This window comes from Neovison vison, chromosome 13, assembly GCF_020171115.1.
Source record: "Neovison vison isolate M4711 chromosome 13, ASM_NN_V1, whole genome shotgun sequence".
Taxonomy (NCBI): Eukaryota; Metazoa; Chordata; class Mammalia; order Carnivora; family Mustelidae; genus Neogale; species Neogale vison.
In genome coordinates, this window is record NC_058103.1 from 106,679,794 (window position 1) to 106,703,046 (window position 23,253).

At 44.7% G+C, this 23,253-nt stretch overlaps 1 protein-coding gene across 1 annotated transcript; it reads right to left on the bottom strand.

The window, feature by feature from the left end:
* Positions 1 to 7,484: 7,484 nt before the first annotated feature.
* On the bottom strand, positions 7,485 to 22,740 carry PDCD7 (programmed cell death 7). The gene is made up of 5 exons (XM_044230447.1): positions 21,117 to 22,740; positions 18,628 to 18,766; positions 11,281 to 11,517; positions 10,923 to 11,010; positions 7,485 to 9,227 (listed from the first exon to the last, which is right to left on the bottom strand). Exons 1-5 carry the CDS (start codon positions 22,146 to 22,148, stop codon positions 9,104 to 9,106), a joined length of 1,620 nt encoding a protein of 539 aa, XP_044086382.1. The 5' UTR covers positions 22,149 to 22,740; the 3' UTR covers positions 7,485 to 9,103.
* Positions 22,741 to 23,253: the final 513 nt, after the last annotated feature.

Genomic DNA, 23,253 nt, shown 5'->3' on the forward strand with positions numbered 1-23,253 from the left:
GGCTCTCAGCTCAGCGGGGAGCCTGCTTCCCTCTCCCTCTCTCTCTGCCTGCCTCTCTAACTACTTGTGATCTCTGTCAAATAAATAAATAAAACCTTTTAACAAAAAAAAAAAAAAAGAAAAAAGAAAAGAAAAATAAATGTCTTTTCAGTAAATGGCACACTGGATATCCACCTAGAAAAAAAAAATAATAATGTCCCGTACTTCACATCATGTGCACAAATCAGTTCGGGTAGACTGTAGATCTAAATGTGAAAGGTAAAATAAAGCTTGTAGATAAGACAGGGGAATATATTCATGGCTTTAGAATAGGTAAACATTTCTTAGGCAGGTTGCAGAAAAGACAACAATGAAGCGAAACACTGACAAATTGGTTACATTAAAGAACTTCCACTCATCAGAAGATGTCAGTAAGAGAGTAAAACAACAATGAAACAAAACAGAAACAAAAACAAAGACACAGAAACAAGCAACAAAAGACATAAATTGGAATGGGAAGAGATATTTGCAGCCTATATATCTGACCAAGGATTCATACCTGATATACACAAAGCAAAAAGAAAAAAAGACCTAGTACAAAAATAGGCAAGAGATGTTAAGAGGCACATCATGAAAGAAGACATCCAAATAAACCTCAAAGTCGTTTAACATCATTAGCTGTTGGGGAAATGCAAAACAAAACAATGAGATACCAACACACACACACACACACACACACACACACACACCTGTAAATGATTAAAATTAAAAAAAAAAAAAAGGCTGACAATATCAAGGGTTGATGAGGAAGTGGACATCTGGAACTCTCCTGCACTGTTGGTGAGAAAGTCAATTAGCATTAGTCAACAGTATCTACTACTAAAGCTGAAATCTAAGAATTAAAAATTCATTCACACATAGACTCTGGACCTTTAGTCTAAGATCAAGTATGTGTCTGCTAGTTTAATAATGTTCACAACCACCAGGGATTTGTAATGTATTCTAAACCAGATTAAATAAAGATTCTGACCATAGTCTGGCATTTTGCAAACAATCAGGGCTTATCAGGGAGCCACACCAGGGAGTATCTCTGGCTTAACACAATGTCATCCCTACCAGGATGTTGCAAAGCCCTGTTGGGAGGGGTCACTGGGTCATCCCCATGCCCACAGGGGAACATCATGTGAGGAGGCAGAGTAAGTAATCTGAGCGCAGAGAGGTCAAATGAGGCCAGATGGGCAAATACTTTAATTCCCTCATCTCCGCTGTCTGCCCACTCCTGTCTGGGTCTTACCGTATGTTAAGCCTCAAGAGGCTTCTCCGCCCCATGCCAGGAGGCAGTTTCCCAGCACACTGGGAGGGGTTCTTTATGCTACAGGATCAGACAAGTCGCAGAGTGATCAGTAAGTTATCTGCCCCATCAGCCTGTTCCAACAGGAGACCTCTGAGGATAGGGAGTTGTAGGAGACATAGGAAAGTTAGCAAGTTTTGGCATTCTCAGATCGACAGTCATCTCTGCTAAACAGAAAATGAGAGGTACAGATCATGAAGTGATGATAGTCTTCAAAGGAAAGAAAGTATTCTAGGCCTTAGAATACTTTCTAAGGCTGAAGCTCGGGGGAGCTTCAGCAAGGATGGGACCTTCAGGGTAGGGGAATGGCCTGTGAGCAGGAAAAGGTAGAGTGGAGAGGGTAGCTCCAGCTTGAGACAGGGAACAGAGGCAGGGCAGAGTGAGGGGGAGACCACGTGTGACTCAAGTAGATAGTTTTGCTGGGAAGCAGCCTGCAGTTACTGAAGACTGGGGTAGAGCTGGGAAGGGCCCTGAATACTGACTCCATTCAGTAGACAGTGGAGAAAGCCCTGAAGGATCTAAAGGTGTGGGCTGAGAGTACGGGAGCAGGGATGCTGGCAAAGCCAGGCTGTGCATGCTTTGGCAGGCTCCATAATCCAGGACCTCTCCGTGGGTCTGTGCTCATTGGGCTGAGTCAGAGCCTAGAGGCGAGAAGCAGGGCAAGTGGAGGTTGTGGTAACTGGTCTACGTGGAGCCCAGGCACTGACATTGGTACTATTTTTTAAAGATCTCCACTGTACTCTCTAAATGACTTCATCCTTGTCCATAGTGTCAATAACCTATGTGCCGATGACTCACATATTAAATTCTCCAGTTGTTCTCCAAGATCAAACTCATAATAACTGCCTACAAGGCATCTCTTCCAAGACTGTCCTCAAGGATGCCTTAGACTCTACATATCCAAAGTGAACTCCTGATTTCCCCTCCCCCAAACTGTGCCTCCTCCTCCAGGATTCCTTGTCTCCAGGGATGCTGAAGGTATACAAACTGAGAACTCATGTCCGACACTTTCTTCTTCACCACAGCCCATCTCAATTCCCTGTCATGTTTCTCTCTTAAATCTCTGGAATCCAGCCATTTCATGATATCTCCACTGCTAACAAGGGAGTCCAAGCCCCCATTATCTCTCACTTGGTTAACCGGTGTCCATGTATCCTCTTATGCCCTAATATTATAAGTCTGTTTCATATACTGGGACAAAAGCGATCACTTCAAAACAGAACACTAAGCCAGTTTCCTGCTTAAAGGTTCCCAGCTGCTCTCAGAATAAAACCCGAACTCCTGATAAGGGCTACTACCAAAGCCCTGCAGTGTCTGGCCGCTACTACCTCCCCTCCTTACTCTTGCTATGCTAGTCTTCAATTGTTTTGGTCTCTTGGCCAAACACAGGCCTTTTGCATATGCTATTCCAAATCTCTGTCTTCTTCTTGTCTCCTCTGTACTAGTTTATAGCTGTTCATTCTTCATAGTTCAGCTGGAACATCATTTCCTCAAAAGCTTTTCCTGATCCAACCCCCAAACTTGGATAGGATCTACCCAGTACAGTGGCTTTTAAGATTTCTTTTTTATTGTGACCCATAGTATGTAATACATATGACCCATACCCATAGTATGAAATACATTTGGCTTTGTGACCCAGCATAGACATATGTAAGCTGAGTTAACAATTCCTATCGCTACTATATATTTTCTATTTTACCTAAATGCATTACAAAACTCAATTTGAAAAAAAACGGGGGGCAGGGGCTACTCTTACAGGACCATACCTTTCCTTCAAAGCACTCAGCACATTTTTTATGATAGTTGGATCAATTAGCTGGATATTAATCTATCCCCCTCAAAACCTGTATGGGGTCTTGGTATTTTGCTCACCATTATAGCCCTCATATTTAGCAAATTAATCTGAGCCTTAACAGCCATTTAATATATATTTGAACAATGGAAAATAGAAATAATGACTAACCACTTTTTCTTTGTAGTACGTATCGCAATTATAACTAATCATCTGTACAGTTAAGCTTCTCTATGCTAGATTCTAACTCCAAGAGAGCAGGAATTGTCTTTTTGCTCTTTTTTGTCTTCAGCATTTAATGTCGTTCCTAGCAAACGGTAAAAACGGTTTCCCAAGTACACAGTTCAAGTCCTGATATCCATATTCTGGCAAGAACTGAGCTGAGAAGAGCCTACTGCTCTGCAAAGTTACGCACTCTAGCACCAACTGCCTTAGAAACGGATCCTTGCTTCAGAGACTATGAGAAACATCAGTTTATTCCAACAGGCCAATGTAACCTACATTGGAAACAGATTCTTCATAGGTAGCCAGATGCGCTAAGTCAGGAACTACTGAATGGGTGTACCCAAAAATTAATAGTTAGGGGTATCTGCCTGGCTCAGAAGAGCACGTGGCTCTTGTTGGTCCAGGGGCATGAGTTTGAGCCCCAGGTTGGTGTAGTGGTTACTCAAATAATAAACTTAAAAAAAAAAAGTTAACAGTTATGGGGCACCTGTCTGGGTAGCTCAGTGGTTATATGTCTGCCTTGGGCTTGGGTCATGATCCCAGGGTCCTGAGATCGAGCCCTGCATCAGGCTCCCTGCTCAGCGGGAAGCCTACTTCTCTCTCCCACTCCCCATGCTCGTGTTCCCTCTCGCTGTCTCTGTCAAATAAGTATTAAAAAAAGCTCAGTGGGTTAAGCCGCTGCCTTCGGCTCGGGTCGTGATCTCGGGGTCCTGGGATCGAGTCCCGCGTCGGGCTCTCTGCTCGGCAGGGAGCCTGCTTCCTCCTCTCTGCCTGCCTCTCTGCCTACTTGTGATCCCTCTCTCTGTCAAATGAATAAATAAAATCTTTAAAAAAAAAAAAAAGTTAACATTACACAGGAAGAGTTTATTTGTTGTTAAGCATTAAAAAAAGAAGATTTAGTTGGAAATGCCTCATGTAATCTCTAGTCCCCTAAATATATCACTGCTAGTACTTGGTAGCACTCACATTCCTTCTATATATTCTATGTTATTATTTGAATGGAAGAAGACATACTTTGTACTTACCTTGTGATTCTCAGGATAACTTCCCTGTGGATAAAACATGTAGAAGTGAACTGCTACAACAGAGGATGTAATCCCAGCTAAGCTGCTTGATACACCCTTGCACAAGTCACATGGACACAGGAACATGAATGGGTTTAGTGATTACACATTGGCTTGTAGCAAATCCTTTGACGTTGGCTTGTAGCAAATCCTTTGACGTCATAAACTCAGCCACTAGGGCCGAACACTCTTAGTATTTAACATATAACTAATCTCTTTGTTTTCTAATGTCCCTTGCATTTTTTTTTAAAGATTTTATTTATTTATTTGACAGAGAGAGATCACAAGTAGGCAGAGAGGCAGGCAGAGAGAGAGGGGGAAGCAGGCTCCCTGCTGAGCAGAGAGCCCGATATGGGGCTTGATCCCAGAACCCTGAGATCATGACCTGAGCCAAAGACAGAGGTTTAACCCACTGAGCTCCCAGGCACCCCTAATGTTCCTTGTATTTCTTAAAAACAAATGGTTTTTGTTAAGAGTATCTCACAAATTCAGGGTCTCCTCTACCGGGAAAAAAGACAAAATATTCTTATATACAGGACATGATGAATCAACACATTTCTTGTTAATCTTTGAATGAGTTTATTTCTTTATTTTCATTAATTTATGTTCAATATAAAAAGAATATAGGTATAAAAAAGAGGCAGGATTTAGAAAAAGTCTGCCAGCCCAACAGGACTGTAATTCCTAGTTCTGACTGATAAGCATAAAAACCAACTAACAAGAATCAGCAAGAATGTGGCGTACAAATACCTTTTCCACTTAACAGGAACCAGGGGTCACTAGAGAAATGACTGCTTCCTGGTTTGGGAAAGGAAATGCACAAGACAGACTGGGAACAGAACACTAGAATTGAGTGGGAATTTAGGAACTGAGTTAAAAGGGCTGCCACTGACCAAAGGTGAGGCAATTAATGAAGAAAATAGTAACAATGTGTTGGAGGACAAATTATGTTAGGTCTGAGTTTACAATACTTAAAATTCACTGGTCACCTTTCAAGGATGCTCGGAGACCAGCTCCTTACTTTGAAAATGAGTTTAAAAAAAAAAGGTACTTATTTGCCTTTCCTATACAGATTGTATCCTAGGGTAACCGAATGGTTGATGAGGGGATGTTTCTTTTTTAGAAGTATTCCAGCGGGGGAGTCTGGGTGGCTCAGCCAGTGAAGCTTCTGCCTTTGGCTCAGGTCTTGGTCCTGGGACAGAGCCCCACAGGAGGCTCCTTGCTCAGCCGTGAGCCTGTTCTCCCTCTGACTGCAGCTCCTCCTGCTGTGCTCTCTGACAAATAAATAAGATCTTTAAAGAAAGTATTTCAGGGGCACCTGTGTAGCTCAGTGGGTTAAAGCCTCTGTCTTCAGCTCAGGTCATGGTCCCAGGGTTCCGGGATCGAGCCCCACATCAGGCTCCCTGCTCAGCGGGGAGCCTGCTTCTTCCTCTCTCTCTGCCTGCCTCTGCCTACTTGTGATCTGTCAAATAAATAAATTTTTAAAAATCTTAAAAAAAAAAAAAAGTATTTCGGGGCACCTGGGTGGCTCAATGGGCTAAAGCCTCTGCCTTCAGCTCAGGTCATGATCCCAGGGTTCTGGGATCAAGCCCCACATCAGGCTCTCTGCTCAGCGGGGAGCCTGCTTCCCTTCCTCTCTCTCTGCCTGCCTCTCTGCCTACTGTGGTCTCTGTCTGTCAAACAAATAAATAAAAATTTTTTTAAAAAAGGTATTTCATAGGCCCTGGAAAATATTCTTTTCAGAAAATTCCAATCAACATGTAGTCAAGAAACATGTACACTCTTTAACAGTGCTTTCCAGTACAAATATGTCATCCATGCATGTAACTGTACATCTCAATTCAAGCTCAGTTTCAATTCAAACTCTCAATTTCTTTTTTTTTTTTTTAAGATTTTATTTATTTATTTGACAGACAGAGATCACAAGTAAGCAGAGAGGCAGGCAGAGAGAGAGAGGTGGAAGCAGGTTGCCTGCAGAGCAGAGAGCCCGATGCGGGGCTCGATCCCAGGACTCTGGGATCACGACCTGAGCCGAAGGTAGAGGCTTTAACCCACTGAGCCACCCAGGTGCCCCTCAAACTCTCAATTTCAAGTGCCGAATAGCCATACATGTCTATCCTATTGGGACAGGACAGCTCTCACCACTAAATTACAGGAAATATGGAAACAGAGGAACATGCTGTCACAAGAATGCAATTAGGAAAATCTGACTGGAAACTCTTCAGGGAAAAAATGACCCAATTTCCTCAAGTAATTGCAAGGGATGGGGCGCCTGGGTGGCTCAGTGGGTTAAAGGCTCTGCCTTCGGCTCAGGTCATGGTCCCAGGGTCCTGGGATCGAGCCCCGCATTGGGCTCTCTGCTCAGCGGGGAGCCTGCTTCCCTTCCTCTCTCTCTGCCTGCCTCTCTGCCTATTTGTGATCTCTGTCAAGTAAATAAAGTCTTTAAAAAAATTAAAAATAAATTGCAAGGGAGAGACAGAGAGCACAAGAATACACAGGAAGAAAGACAGATCTACGGATTATCAGAAATTTAGGAGACATCATCAACCAGTAACAACATATGGATTGCACCTAGATCTTAATTTGAACAAAATGTAAAACACATGAGATAAGGAGATCTGAATACTGACTGGGTATTTGAGGATATTAAGGAGTCATTCATTTCTTCTAGTGCAATAATGGCACTATGGTTAAGTTGTAAAAATATCTTTTTAGAGCTACACATACTAAATACTTATGACTGTGTCTGGGATTTGCTTCAAAATAATCCAGAGTGGTGGGGATATAGATAAAACAAGATTGGCTACAAGTTGGAAGGTATTTGAAGCCATATGAGGGGTATATAGAAAAAATAATACTATTCTCTTTACTTCTGAATGTTGGAAATTTTCCATGATAAATGAAAAAACACTGTGGTTAAAGATTACCATGACACTGTCCATATTTTCAGAAGTATAATTCGTTAAAGACACTATTCTTTCTTTCTAAACTCATTTAGAACCAGAGGCTGTAGCCACTGCCACCACACAAGGCGATAAGCCAGGAAGAACTTACAAAACAAAACCAACCGAAAGACAGAAATAACATTTACTTTATTAAAACTTTGAGGAAGCTGAACGAGGAAGGAGGGATGGTTTTTTCCACCTGGGGTTAAATGCCCCCTGGGTTCTGCTGAGTTTTCCTGAATCTCTGCCTCACGCTTGTGCGCCTTTCAATGTAGATGTTTTAGTGACAAGGCTGCCTGGACACTGAACACATCATACAATTCATCTTTTATTTCTACTCTTTCTGTATCTCATCAGAGAGCAAAAGGACACACAGGCCTTTGGGGTTATGGGAGGCTAATCGCATTAGATTTTAAGGTTTATGAGCTTAGGCATACTTAGGCATATCTGTTAACTCTCAAATGCAAAATATATAAATTTAACAGTGCAGATTTAACCAAAATGAACAAAGGTGTCAGCATCTTGCACCCCAGAGCTTCCAACTACATGAAATCATTCCTAAGCTGGTGTCCTTTCCTGCTTACCCTGAGTTGGATTCCACTAAGTTTGGTGCTTGAGGTTCACCTCCCTACAGCAAATGTCTATTTCACAAATTTGCATTTTGGGGTGAGAATGTGTTTTGTCAATGCGAAAGTGTGTGTAGTGATTTGGTAGGCAACAAATATGGGGGCAAAAGGCTCAAGCTAAAAAATAAAAATAGTATTTATTCAGCTTTTTGGAAATATAAATAACACAATAGATGACAAAGAGCAAAATGAAATAAAACCCTTGACATGTTATATGATCGATCATTTCCAGGCATAATAATATTTATTAATGAATATCGTAAAATTAATTTGATTTTTATCTGTTTTCCTCCCAGCTTTAACTACATGGGTGCTTCTGGAAGCTTGAGTTTCTAAGTAAACTCCACAGCTATACCGGCCCCTATAATGTGACTGAGTGAGGTTATGGTCCCACTCCCATAGGGAATAAATGTCTATCAATGGGGATACTGAACCTCTAGACCTCTGGGAACTTAAAAACCAGGTGTTTTTGTTAGGATCCTACTAACACAGGAAAATGCAGCCGTTATCCATTAAAACACAATCTGATATGGGTAGAGGTTTTCCAAGTTCTCTGTGGGACCACCAGACGATTCCACCAAGCTTTTCTGGCAGCCTCGCCTGCAGCCTGCAGCCTCTCAAGAGTCACAAACCAAAGATAAGGCATTTCTGACCTTTCCTCCTGGAAGTCAGAGAGTTCTCTGGGTAGGGAGATTATGGAGGTTTTGCATCAAGCCTGCCTTCACACTCAGTACCGGGGGAAAGGCTGCTAAGTCTACCCAGTGCACGCCTGTGTTGAACATACTTACCCATCACACACAAGGCCGTTGAGAGTAAATGAACAAGTCACTCTGGACCAAGCCCCTTCAAAACAGAGGCAAATTTGGTGAACCAAGCCCACTGCCTGTTGTAATAACCCCAGTTCACCTAGGTCCTTTCCTGAAGAACCATATTAATCTCCTGATTCAAGAGGCATCTCTGGCCAAGACAGAGCACACAAGGAAAACGTAACTTCTGGGTAGGGCAATGCCATATGGAGTTTGGAGGCTGTGGTTTAGTCTACAGCATAAGAAGATGGTGGCATCACTCGTTTTTAGAGCTGGAAAGAGCCATGGCAGGACCACAATCCGGGAGCATCTTTACTAATGCAGCTTAATGGCCGTTGCCCAGATGTCGTTGCTGGGGAGCGGGGGAAGGACCCATCCTTGGGGAACGGAGTTGCCTTTGGGATGATCAGATGGTACCAGGTACTGATCCCAATCATGCCTTAATAAGAACATTGTAGAACAACAGTTTACTTCTGTTTTATTCCAAGCAACATGTTCAGCAACTAAATACTCTATTTCAGGACTTAGCTTTCAAATCACTGATGTACTAGTCTGCTAAAGAACTTGATTTCTAGGCATTATGCAAAGATCGTATTTCTTAAATGTACATATAAAGGATAAAAAACTGCAAAGAACTTACAATCTTATGGATAACCAAATAATGAATATACAGTTGATCCTCATTATTTGCAGGTTCCGTATCTGCAAATGTGCCCATTCACAAAAATTCATTTGCAACCACACAATCATTACTCGTGGGGCTTTAGTGGTCACTTGCCAACATGCACAGAGCAGTGAAAAATCTGAGTCCCTGACAGGCACATTCCCAATTGAAGTTGAATAAGGTGACGCCGTCTGCCTGTTTTCAACCTCACACTGTAAAAAAGTGTCCTTTCTGCAGTCTCTTTAGTACCACATTTTCCACGTATTTGTGCTTTTATTGGTACACTGCTACAGTGCTAGCTAGCGTGAGAAGGCTGGGGTATGCCTTACAGAGAATACGTGCGTGCTAAAGAAGCTATGTTGAGGCAGGAGTTACAATGCTGCTGGCTAGAAATTCAATGTTAATGAACTGACAATATATATTAAATAATACGTTTTTAAAAAGAAATCCACATAAAACGATGTTATGTATTGATCGGTTGATGGAAAAGGTTGTGGCTTCAGGCTGACAGGAACCTAACCCCGTATTTCCCCGAGGGGTAGCAGTCCAGTATTCTCTAATTCACTACCTGCAGCTTTACAGAATATAACTATGGTGAATGATGAGAATCAACTGTACTTATGTTCAGAAGCTAAAACTTGTATGTTAGCCAGAAATATGCTTTTCCCAGAACACCAACTTGGTATGCTCCAAAGCATCACTAGAGCTCTGGAAGGAACCTGAGAGATCGCTTAGTTCAGTGATTTTCAAACCAGGCTTTCAAGACCATGAGGCCCCAAGCAGATGTTCTGGGGAATCTAGACAACAACAAAGCGCTTCCAGTCAATAACAGATTTGAACTGCCTAAGGAATTCGCTCATTCTAACTATTTTACAAATGGATTTCTCAGAAGACTGTCTCTGGGAAGGGCACTACTGCTGAAGTTTGAAGGCCACATTCTAGTCCACCATTTGCATTTGTAGGTGAGGAAAGTGAGACCCAAGAGCGCTGAAAATTGACCCAGCTCATTAGTAACTGCAGATTAAGATGCGACTCCTTGTTCCTAGCTCTCCTGGCTCTGACCTGTGGAACTTACAGGACGGTATGGCACTTAAACAGTCTCCACAGGCAAGTAGGCAGGGAGGGTTTCCTACCCTTGGTCTACTTAGCAGCATAAGAGAATTAGGAAAAGGAAGCCAACACTTTAATACAACAGTTACAGCATGAGACGATACTTGTTGGGCAAATCACAACCTGAGTTACAGTTTCTTCACCTGTTAAAACAGAGACATCTACTTCTCAAGGACTGAGGACTAAAGGCATGTGTGGTATCCTTGGAACCTCAAAACTTTACATAAACCCAAAAGGAATTAAAAAAAAAAAAAAACAAGAGGGCCAGCAAGCAATATAGCAATAGACCTCGACAACACAAGCACCTCAAGGGCTACTTGCTACCCAGGGGGAAGGCAACATGGAGAGTGTTCCTCTGACCTTATCTGGATGAGGGCTGGCAGGGAGTGCTCGGCTTGGAGGTAATACTGTCGGAAGGGCTGCAAGAGGTGAGCGAGTGGGAACTCATCTGCAAAAGAAAGGCACATTACCACATCATCATTCTTCATATTCACAGTGTATTTCTCCACACAAGCTAACTGAGCCTGTGACTATGACAATGTGGTCAAATATTTCATCTTTATCTGTGATTTCCAGTACACAGTTTAGAATTTCAAATCTTGCAGGTGCCATTAGCTGCCTACCACCTCTTAGCTTACATTGAGATCATCCATGAGGGAAAAATAAAAGGGGCCAATCAAGTATTTTCCTTTTCTCCCCTGGTTACAGAGGAACTTACCTGGATCCCCAAATAACTTGGACTCAATTTCACGCTTCTGAAGTAAAATCTTCTCTTTTTCTTTCCTCTGTTTCTTTTCTAGTTCTCTTTTCCTCTCTTCCTCTTGTTCTCCTTCCAACATGACTCTGAGGGCTCTCTCTTCAGCTTCATACAATTCAGAGCGTTTTTTAATTAGTTTTCTTAGTCGCTGAAGATGATGCTCGAAAGTCTCATCTGCTGAGGCTGGGGGACAGACACCTAGGCAGAGATCCGAATGGTATTTTAGAGATAGTTATCTCTAAAATTTATCCCCAAATCAGCGTTCTAATGAGCAGACTCAAAGCCCCATTTAGGTTGCCATTTGCAACGACGCTGATGGAACTAGAGGGCATTATGCTAAGCGAAATAAGTCAATCTGAGATAGACAATTATCGTGTGAGCTCACGGATACGAGGAATTTTGAGAAACAAGACAGAGGATCCTAGGGGAAGGGAGGGGAGAATGGAACAAGATGAAACCAGAGAGGGAGACAAACCATAAGAGACTCTTAATCTCAGGAAACAAACTGAGGGTCGCTGGAGTGGAGGGGGCGGCTGGGTGATGGACAATGCGGAGGCTATGTGCTATGGTGAGTGCTGTGAATTGTGTCAGACTCATGAACAACAGACCTGTATCCCTGAAACAAATAATACATTATGTGTTAATAATTTTTTTTAATTTTTTTTTTTTTAAGATTTTATTTTATTTATTTGAGAGAGAGAGACAGTGAGAGAGAGAATGAGCGAGGAGAAGGTCAGAGAGCGAAGCAGACTCCCCATGGAGCTGGGAGCCTGATGTGGGACTCGATCCCGGGACTCCAGGATCAAGCTCTACTTACACTATGAGTTTGCTCAGAATCTGTAAATTCTAACCAATCTTCAAGGTTCAATTTGATCCCGAGTCTCCAATTAGTCTGACCCCACCCTGGCTGACTTTCCCTAACTCCTCTCTCTGGATCATTCCACTTAACCTGATTTTATTTGTTTCTAATGGTTTTGATCCTTTGGTTGGGCAATGATCTCACTAAAGAGAGGATCTCTCAGGGCCTGGGTGGCTCAGTCATTAAGCGGCTGCCTTCAGGTCAGGTCATGATCCCAGGGTACTCGGGCACCCTGCTCAATGGGAAACCTGCTTCTCCCTCTCCCATTCCCCCTGCTTGTGTTCCCTCTCTCACTGTGTCTGTCAAATAAATAAATAAAATCTTCAAAAAAAAAAAAAGACAGAGAGAGGATCTATCTTATACTTCTTCATTCTGATATTCCCATAGCACAGGCTCCCAGACTAACCAATAAACAATTCTCCTGTTGATGGAGCCTGAAGTTCTGGGAGAACACACTTGGGTAATGAGGAAGAAATACACATAACCAATCACAACTGACCTCACAGTCTACTGCTTAGTGTAGGACGACCAAATACTTCAGTTTGTTCAGTTTTAGTATTGAAAGCCCAGCATCCTGGGAAACCTGGGATGGTTAGTCACCCTGATTTAAATGTGAGGTCAGCTAATAGGACAGGCAACATAGCTAGTGCCACAATTGGGAAAATTTGATTACAGACCAGTTAATAGGTGATATCAAAGGATTATTACTAATTTTGTTATGTATGATAATTGCATTATAGTTGACTTATGGGCATTTTATTTAAGTGTTCTATTTTTGTGCACGAGTGAAAAAATTTTTTAAAGATTTTTTTTATTTATTGGGATGCCTGGGTGGCTCACTTGGTTAAGCAGCTGCCTTTGGTTCAGGTCAGGATCCCAGTGTCCTGAGATCGAGTCCCACATTGGGCTCCTTGCTCAGCAGGGAGCCTGCTTCTCCCTCTGCCTCTGCCTGTGCTCATTCTCTCTGACAAATAAATAAATCTTTAAAAAAAAAGATTTTTTATTTATTGAGAGAGAAAATAAGTGGGGTGAGGGTTACAGGGAGTAGCAGACTCACCACTGAGCAGGGAACCCAATGTGGGGCTCCATCCCAGGACCCCAGGATCATGACCTGAACCAAAGGCAGATCCTTAAATGACTCCTGATTTTGGCTAAGGTCATGAAATCAAGCCCCGGATCACTCTCCCCGATTAGGAGAGAGTCCGCTTCTCCCTCTTTCTGCTCCTCCCCTGGCTTGTGCTCTCTCTCAAATAAATAAATAAAGTCTTTTTAAAAATTTCCTAAGGAAATGTTTTAAAGTTTAATGAACACTTGAGTGGGTTACAGTTGTGTACTCACTACCACCGGCCCTGAAACAGAGAAGCTGCTGGTGATTCATCCTGGAGTGATGTGGGTGTGGGCCATCCACAAAGATTTTAAAGGCAAATGTATTTATTATGGAAGCATCTTAACAAGGCCAGATTCAAGGAAGATAAAAATTTGCACACCACATACATAGTCAACCATTTTTATTTCCCATTGAGCCTGCAGTAATTTTTGCTCAACCGTACATTAGCAATGTCACACAGTTCAACACAGTATGTACAATTTCTACATCTCCATTTCAATTCTCTACCTTCTTTTCCAGCCTTTATCATTACTGAATGTCTCTATCCTGTTTCATCAAATCAATGTACCATAATTTACTTAACAAGCTCCCTATTCCTGGACACTTAGGCTGTTCCAAATGTCCTATTATCATATACTGTTACAATCAATACTCTGGGACATGTCACTTTTTTCCTTCTACAGATTATTTCTCTAGGATAAATCCTCAAGAGAAGAAATGTTTATGAGTACTTCCAGGATCACCTAAATGTGGTACTAAACTGCTTCCTGAAAGAGCTGACTGATTCAGGCCTTTGAAGGTCTGTTTTCTCCTCCAACCATCACCACTAAGTGGTTGTGGAATTCATTCTCCTATCCTCACCTGAAAGGCTAACATTTCTCCAGGTCATTTTCTCCTAACTGCTTTGCTTGAACAGGTTTCCAGTCACTCATTACCAACTATAGAAACTCTACATCTCAGGGGCACCTGGGTGGCTCAGTGGGTTAAGCCGCTGCCTTTGGCTCAGGTCATGATCTCAGGGTCCTGGGATCAAGTCCCGCATCGGGCTCTCTGCTCAGCAGGGAGCCTGCTTCCTCCTCTCCCTCTCTCTGCCTGCCTGTCTGCCTGCTTGTGATCTCTGTCTGTCAAATAAATAAATAAAATCTTTAAAAAAAAAAAAAAGAAAGAAACTCTACATCTCAAATCCATCTTCTACGAAGTGGCAAACTATTTTCCAAATACACACAAAATTCTTATGCACTGAGAAGCTCAAGCTGTCACTACTCTGTTTCATAATAATTTCATGATTGTTTAACTCTTTTACCTAGATCAGGAATTGGTAAACTTTTTCTGTAAAGGGCCAGACAGACAGTACTACAATCTGCCAGTACAGCCAAAATATAGACATTCCCCATGAGGAATGGTGGCCTGCTCCCATCTCAGGCTGCTGGGGCTGCACCTCGAATCCATACCTCCATCAACCTTTCATTGATCACTTCTAATCAGCATGACACAGATTGAGAAATGGCAATCCTCACCCACTCTTTCTCTTGATCCCATGTACTAACACAGTTTAGGTTCCCTCCACCCCTCCCACTCACTCCTCGGGTTCTTGCAGGACCTACATACCAATGCCTTCTTTTCCCTTCAGTCCCCTACACCTTAGAGCCTAGTCCAGTCTTTGAATCTTCGCATGATGAGAAAAAAAGCTGCTACCTCTAAAGTCTTAAGCATGATTCTTCTCTTCTCTGACTAGGTCTTTCTACCCTCTCAGTGTACTTATGTCCTCCTCCCTGGAGACTGTCGGCTTTATTAAAACCTCCAACTGAATGTATCCAAATCTACCTCGCCTTCTACTCATCCACACCAAAACTTGGTTCATTTTTTTTTTTTTTTAAAGATTTTATTTATTTGTTTGACAGAGATCACAAGTAGACAAAGAGGCAGGCAGGGGGCGTGGGGTAGGGAAGCAGGCTCCCCACCGAGCAGAGAGCCCGATGCGGGGCTCGATCCTAGGACCCTGGGATCATGACCTGAGCTGAAGGCAAAGGCTTTAACCCACTGAGCCACCCAGGCGCCCCACTTGTGGTCAGTCTTAAAGCAAAACCCTCACAGCCCTGTGCTCACCTGCCAGTCGCAGAGCACTCCTGGGAGAAGTCATCTGATCATGTGATCCAGCGCCAGTACTCAACTACATCAGCTGCGCCCGTAGCACCTCCCTACAACCGTACTCCCAAGCGGTCTCTAGTAGGCTTCTACTCATTCTTCACAGCAGTTATTTCAAACCTTTACTGCTCTCCTAAAGCCTTCCTTCTCTATGGTCTCTGAGCAAACCATCTATCCTATCTCAGTTAAAACAGGCTAGTAGGCAGGAAATCTCTTAACTTTCAGTCCCCATTTCACTCATCTGCATGACTACCCATCCTTGTCTCCTTCATTTTCATTCCAGTGGAAGATGGATCCTTCAAAGGGCTCCTGGGTGGCTCAGCCAGTTAAGTGTCTGCCTTCAGATCAGGTCATGATCCCAGGGTCCTGGGATCGAGCCCCATGTCGGGCTCCCTGCTCATTGGAGAACCTGCTTCTCCCTTCCCCTCTGCTGCTCTCTGCCTGCCTCTCTGCCTACTTGTGATCTCTGTCTGTCAAATAAATAAATAAAATCTTTAAAAAAAAAAAAAAAGATGGCTCCTTCTACACTTAAGTTAATCCCTCTCCCTGGGATCAGAGTCTCCCTAGCTCCTGCAGGACCTTGAGCCATCAACTATCCCTCCTGCTTCTCTCTGATCCCCTCCCTCTATTCATACCTTTGCTCCACAATGAAATGTGTTCAACTTTTCCCCATGACCCTAAGATTACCACCCACCCCTCTATGCTGTCAGATACTAATATTCTTCTCTTCTTTCTTCACAGGCAAACTTTTTTTTTTTAAAGATTTTATTTATTTATTTGACAGAGAGAGATCACAGGAGGCAGAGAGGCAGGCAGAGAGAGGGGAAGGGAAGCAGGCCCCCTGCTGAGCAGAGAGCCCGATGTGGGACTCGATCCCAGGACCCTGAGATCATGACCCGAGCTGAAGGCAGCGGCCCAACCCACTGAGCCACCCAGGCGCCCACAGGCAAACTTTTTAATAAGTTAAACTCACTGTTTGCTTTTCTCACCTTCTATTCCCTCTTTAATCTAGTCTAGTCTGGCTTCTACCAATACCGTTCTGCTGAAATGCACCCAGCGCAGTTCACTGATCATCTACTGGGTATTAATATCCATGGATTTTCCTCAATCTTTAGGTACCATCATTACTCCTTCTTACAGATGAGGAAACCAAGGCAAAGAGATGTCTGGGTAACCTGCTCAAGATAACTCTGGGCATTTGCCACTTTTCAGGAGGGAGGTGACCTACCTTCTCTTATCTCAGACCTCTCTTGTGACCACACCTTTATCCATCTGGATTTTGACATTCCCAAGGATTTTGTCTTTTTGGCCCTCACCTCGCACTGTACAACTTCCTGAAGGTCATGCCTACTTGTGGCTACGTGCTGATAACCTCTTCTCCAGGATGTACCACTGGCACCTAAAACTGACCATGTCCCACACTGAACTCGCCAAACCCAAGTCTGTTCCTCCTCCCATGGCTGAGTTCCCCAAGTTATTTACTTATACACTCCCTCTCTCCTTTATTCATATTTCTTAAACCCATTTACTTTTCTCCAACCCACCATCTGATCCTTAGTTCACACTCCCATATTATCCACGGTCAGACTACTGAACAGTCTTCTCAGTCTCTCTCCTCTTCTCCCTCCATCCTAGATGCTCCAAAACTTTCTCTGCTCCACCAGCACTAATCACCGCTGTCATTTCACTTTCTGCTTAAAATTTTCATTGGCTCCCCTCAGCTTTCAGCATAGGTGAGCAGTCTAGTCTGGTCCCTAAGACACTTTGCAGTGTGGCCCTGTTTACATACCCAGCCTCATTCTGAGCCCTTACTTAGAGGTACACACACCTTGAAGGAAAAGTTTTAAGTATGTAATGGAACCAGCAGCTAGTTACCAAATCATTTTACATTCAAGTCCATTAACTCCAGGGAAGCTGCTTTTTTAAAAACAGATCACAATTCCTCCAAAATTCCGTCCCCTTCTTTTGGACCAAAGTGAGGAAGACTAATAGTGAGAAATTACGCTAGGAAATTTACTTGGCAAAGTTTGCTGACCACTCACCTCACGGAGGGCATGGAGCAGGAGAATATTAAACAAAAGCCCTCAGGTTTTCATTCCCCAAGGAAGGGATAAGGTAGACACCATAGATGCGAACTCCCCTTTGACTCATGAATGTGCTATGGGGTCATCTGCGTCTAAGGCCTGAATCTGAATCAGTTACTCTGAAGGCTGGCATGCAGAAGCTAACCACTTAGCTAGTGAATGTGCTTGGCTGAATCCACAACGGTCATATCCCAATGAAACTTTATTACGGGCCTGACTCACAGGTTCCATTTATACCTTAAAACACACAAGGGAAGTCATCTGCTATCACAATACTTGCTAATTTATGTGTTCTCAAATATCCCTGGTGAATATCAATGGCCTACAGCCTACGTAGCATGTGGTCCAAGTCAGATGCAAGTGAGGAGGAGGTCACCTCAGCCCAAATCAGGGAAGGATAGAGAATGTTGCATGTGTATTTAGTTCTGAAGGACAGTGTGAGCTTAAAATGGAAAAGACAGAACTGAGGGCCCTCCGCACGAACAGACTGGCAAGAGCAAAGATTAAGACAGGTAAATGTTCAAAGCAGAACTAGGGATCTTCTAGAAAACCAGTGCTCCCTCTAGAGGTAAGAGGAGAAGACTGAGGTTTTATGATCCAAAAGCATGTAAGCTGAGGACATCATAGAGTCTGCAAGGCACTCCTTGCCCTGTCCAACCATTCACACCTCTTTAAATATCAATGTTTCTGGTTGGAAACATATCTGAAGGTGCATGCCAAGTTTTCAACACCTCCTGATGAACCTAGTAAAAGTAGGATAGCTTTTGCCTTGGTATATGGGCAAAGTTGACCAGCCAGGCCAACCTCACTCAGAAAAGCGTGGTCAGGAATGCCGGAGGTAGGAATGATGAGTCAAAGGAAAGCAGTGTATGGGTTCCCACGCCTGTCTCTCTTTCAACCCTGGCAACCAAGGGGTAAACAAAGTCTGAGGCTTCCTGCTTCAAAAGTTCTGAGGTACTGCTGACAAGCTTTATTACTCTACTGGGTGAAAATAAAAAATTATCAAATATTTTTCCTTAAAAAACGGCAGGGGGAGGGCGATAGGGTAAAGAAAGGGACAGTGCAGGGCAACAGAGGAATAAATACAAGTAGAAATCCAAAGCCACGGTTACCCTTTCTTGCTGCTGCCTCTTTCCTGAGCTTCCTCAATTTCTCCAAGGCCCGAAGAATGTCCACCATTCTTTTGGTGTCTGCTTGTTTTTTCCTCACTTCAGATAAGACACCATCAGCAGCAGCTTTAAGTTCCTGCTCCTGGAAAGAGAGTCCATGAGACAGACTTAGTTTTTGGAACAACTCTACGGCAGAGAACAGCTGCCTAGCAGTGAGCTTTTGAAGATCAGACAGTTGCAAGGTTAAGAGTTTCTACTGATCTCCCTCCCAGTTTCCTACATTGGACACAATTCCTCTCCTGCACTGTTCCAACCAAGGGATTATCTTCTCTGCAGTTTCCATGCAGGTTCTGATCTTTGTTTCTTCCTTGGAATTTGTTCAAATGTAGTCCAAGGAACACCTTCACCAACTTTAAGTTGGAAGCTCTCTTATTAAAAATGTGGACTCCTGGGGTGCCTGGGTGGCTCAGTGGGTTAAGCCTCTGCCTTTGGCTCGGGTCATAATCCCAGGGTCCTGGGATTGAGCCCCGGGTTGGGCTCTCTGCTCAGTGGGGAGCCTCCTTCCCTTCCTCTCTCTCTGTCCTCCTCTTTTTAATATTTTATGTATTAATACATAAAATATTTTTTTTTTAAAAAGTGGACTCCTGAACCCAAAGATTCAGACCAGGTGGGAAGATAAGGAATGGGTTAGAAAGGCCCAGGACTCCACAATTCTGTTAGTGACACACAAGTTGCATAGCTTGTACTCCAGTGTTCTTAAGTGCCTAGCATTTTTTGACACGAGAGCCTTTCAAACACTGAAGACCCTATCCTACTCTTCTTAAGTTGGTTCACATGTAGACAGAATGACTGGTTCCTCAAACCACCACTCACAGGACCTGGTCTCCAATCCCCTCAGTGTGGATGGTAAGAAAGATCATTTTGCCTAAAGCTCTCTTCCCATCTATCAAATAAATGCCTGTACTTTCACCATCATAACCACACCATACTGTTCCCCTCTTCTGCTTCTATTAACTTCTCTACCTGGAACTGCACCTGTTGCTCTCACTTGGCTTTGACATCTCCTTTAAGACTCAGTTCAGATGTCACAGTATCACCTACAGAGTCTTCCCTTATACCATCCCCCAAACTGGATATTCCTTCTCTGGGTTCCTTCAACACCTACAGGTGAAACCCTAACACATACCGTGCTGTATAGAATGGTCCCCATGAGGCTCTAAGCCCCTTAAGGACAAGCACTATATCCTATCCACCCCTATCACCATCACCAGGTCTGGCACATAATGGGACTTTACTAAACGTCTGTAGAACTGATGCAAACTCCTTTAGATTATGGTGTTGCTTCCATGTATTCTCCATTAAAGCACAGATACTCGTGGAGGTGTGAAGACAAAGCTCGCCATCATATTTCAGGGGGGGAGTTATTTCAGATTCTAGGGCAGTAATAGACACAAGGAGGAAGAGGGAGGGAACCCTAGCTGGTTGTAGAGAGTGAAGGGAGTGGGGAAAACACCTAGAGGCACCCAAAAATAATGAGAATGCCTTAAACAAGTATCTGACCAATTTCCATTTCACCGTGGCCCCTACAGAAGACTAACAGGCTTTGAAAGGAGACAACATGGGCTCAAATCAGGAGTAAAACTGCTAAAAAACCAGCTGTGTGATTGTTGGCAAATTAGTGTCTCTATGCCTCAATTTTCTAATCTGTAAAATGGCAAGAATACAGTTTACCTCTCACGGTTGTTACAGGGATTAAAAATCTGGCATATGCAAGGGCTTTAGCAGAGTTTCTAGTATGCAGTAAGTGCTCAAAAACACCACTATTAAACCTGGGGGGCGCCTGGGTGGCTCAGTGGGTTAAGCCGCTGCCTTCGGCTCAGGTCATGATCTCAGGGTCCTGGGATCGAGTCCCGCGTGGGGCTCTCTGCTCGGCGGGGAGCCTGCTTCCTCCTTCTCTCTGCCTGCCTCTTTGCCTACTTGTGATCTCTTTCTGTCAGATAAATAAATAAAATCTTTAAAAAAAAAAAAAAACCTGGGGATATGTGGGTTAAAATTCCTAAACAAAGTAACCTTGGGAAAGGCATCACTACTGCCCCATTAGCCAATTAGGGTAAGGCACCAAGTGCTCTATATTTGTATTAAAATCAGCAGACCCATATAAGAAACAGGAACCCAGATTTTTGTTCGCCTTGAACGTTAGTTAAATAGAACATTGTAGCAGGAGACCGGACGTCTGTCATCCCTGCAACGCCACTGCGTAATCCCAGACCTTGTTTACAGGACTCGCAGTGCACCTGAGCATTTGTGTTTAGTACTACACGTCATTTACATGCAATCAACGTGAAGATAGGAGGTCGGAAAGCCTGGCTACCTTTTTATTTTAAGGATGAAGAAAAGGAGGCTTAAGCATCGGAAACAACAGCGCAAAGCCTCACGGCCCTTCAGGTTCCAAACATCACTACCCCCGGACACCGCGCAGCTGCGGCTCTTACCCGCTTCTTCTCCTCCACCTCCTGCACGCACTTGACCCTCCAAAGGTCAATCTCCTGTTCGCGCTCCACTGCCCGCGCGGCTTCAGCCTCCCGCTCGGCTTCGCGTTCTCGGGCCCTCTCGCGAAGCCGCAGGCGGCGGCGCCGGACCCTCTCCAACCTCCGCCGCGCCTCACCCACATAGGCGGCCTGGGTCAGCAGCTGTAGTCTTTCGGCGAGTTGGGCGCGCAGCGGCGCAGCCTGGGCATGCAGCAGCACCCAGGCCGCGCCATCGGCCTCGGCCTCGCGCAGGGCCTGACCCAGGTCGCGCAGCCGCCGCACCAGGTGCAGAGCCCCGCGCAACTGTGCGCGCACTTCGCCCAGACTGGGCCCGGCGGGCGCGCGTGGAGGCACCGGGCAGCCGGCCCGCCGCGGGGTTCCGAACACCGCCTCTAGCCACTGCCGGTCGCGTAGGCGCTGCAGGGCCGCATCCCCAAGCACGTCGGACGGCGGCGGCGCCTCAGGCCAGTGCGGACTCCAGGGCGGCCCCGGGCCTGGCGGCGGCGGCCGCGACCGCTCGCCACCGTCGGTCCCCGGGAAGGGCCGGCACTGGGGCGGCGGCGGAGGCAGCGGCGGTGGCGGCACCGGGTAGAAGACGCCGCCGCCGCTACCGCTACCGCCGCCGCCGCGAGAGGCTTCCCCGGGGGCCCGGGGCTGCAGAGCCAGCGGGGGCTGGAGGAAGGGGGCGGAGGCCCCCAGAAAGGGGCCGGGCCGCTGGGGAAGAGGCGGCGGGAAAGCCGGGGAGGGCAGCGGCGGTGGCGGACAGCCAAAGGGAGCGGGAGGCGGCGGCTGCGGAGGCGGAGGGCCTGCGCGACCTGGGGCGAAGTAGGGCGGCAAAGCCATATCCACCACGGAGGGAGTCTGAGCAGTGACAGGAATTTGAGTGGTTCCCCTAGAAAGAGTGTCTTCCGGGGAGGAAGTGACGTAGTACACGCGCGACACCAGCAGGATGCGCCCGGCCCCGAGAGCCCCAGGCGTGTGTGGGCGTTCCTTCATTTCTTCAATTTCTAAGTACTGATCTTGAGCATTCTAGGTGGGAGCCAGCTGCGCAGCAAACATTGTAACTAATAGATGCAGTTTCGCGTGTGAAACTACCTGTAAAGAAAACACATTAATTAAGTAGTTGTGCAAACAAATGCAGAAGTGCAGCGGTGAATGGAAGTACTACCAAAGAGGAAAACACCGGGCAAGAAGAGCTTATAGATTTTGACTTAGTCAAAGAAGTTACGGGAGACTGTCTTAAGGATTTCAGCCTGACAAGTAGGAGTTGGAGAGAAGCACAGTTCAGATAGGAACAGCATTTATAAAAACTCTTTAATAGTAGGTCTAGTCGGGGAACTGAAAGAGTGCCAGTATGGAGGTAATGTGATGTTGGGGTCCTGGAGCTAATAGTCAAGAAGGAATTCTTGAGACGTCTTGGGTGCACAGAAGATGATTTTATGGAAGCACGGAAACAGGACCCATGGGCAGGAAGAGGTGCACTGGGATTGGTTATATACTTTTAAGTTGGCGTGGGGGTAGAAACAAAGGAAATTTCCAAAAAGATGTTCATATGTTAAAGAATACTTAGAGGATCCTTTAGGCCAGGCTGTGGTCAAGCTAAGGTTGCTTTTTTCCTCTAGCAAAGTATTAACTTTAAGATAGTTGGGAGCTGGGGTGCCCGACTGGCTCAGTTGGTTAAACAACTGCCTTTTCAGCTCAGGTCACGATCCTGGAGTCCTCGGATCAAGTCCCACATCGGGCTCCCAGCTCCATGGGGAGTCTGCTTCTCCCTCTGACCTCCTCGCTTGTCATGCTCTCTCTCACTGTCTCTATCGCCTGTCATGCTCTCTCTCACTGTCTCTATCGCAAATAAATAATTTAAAAAAGAAAAAAGATAATTGGGAATTTCTGGAGGAATGTCCTTTTCTGCTTGTCAATGGGCAGCAAATTGTAAGGAAATTAATTTGATCTACATTTCCTTTTGCCTTTGTTCTTCATGTCTGATGGAGTCTAGAAAGCCTGGAGGGAGCCTGGGAGGACAGAGCGAAGGTTTCCAGGATCTCCTATCTTAAAAACAATGGGAAACCGCTGGAGGGGAAGGAAAGACCATGCTGCAAAA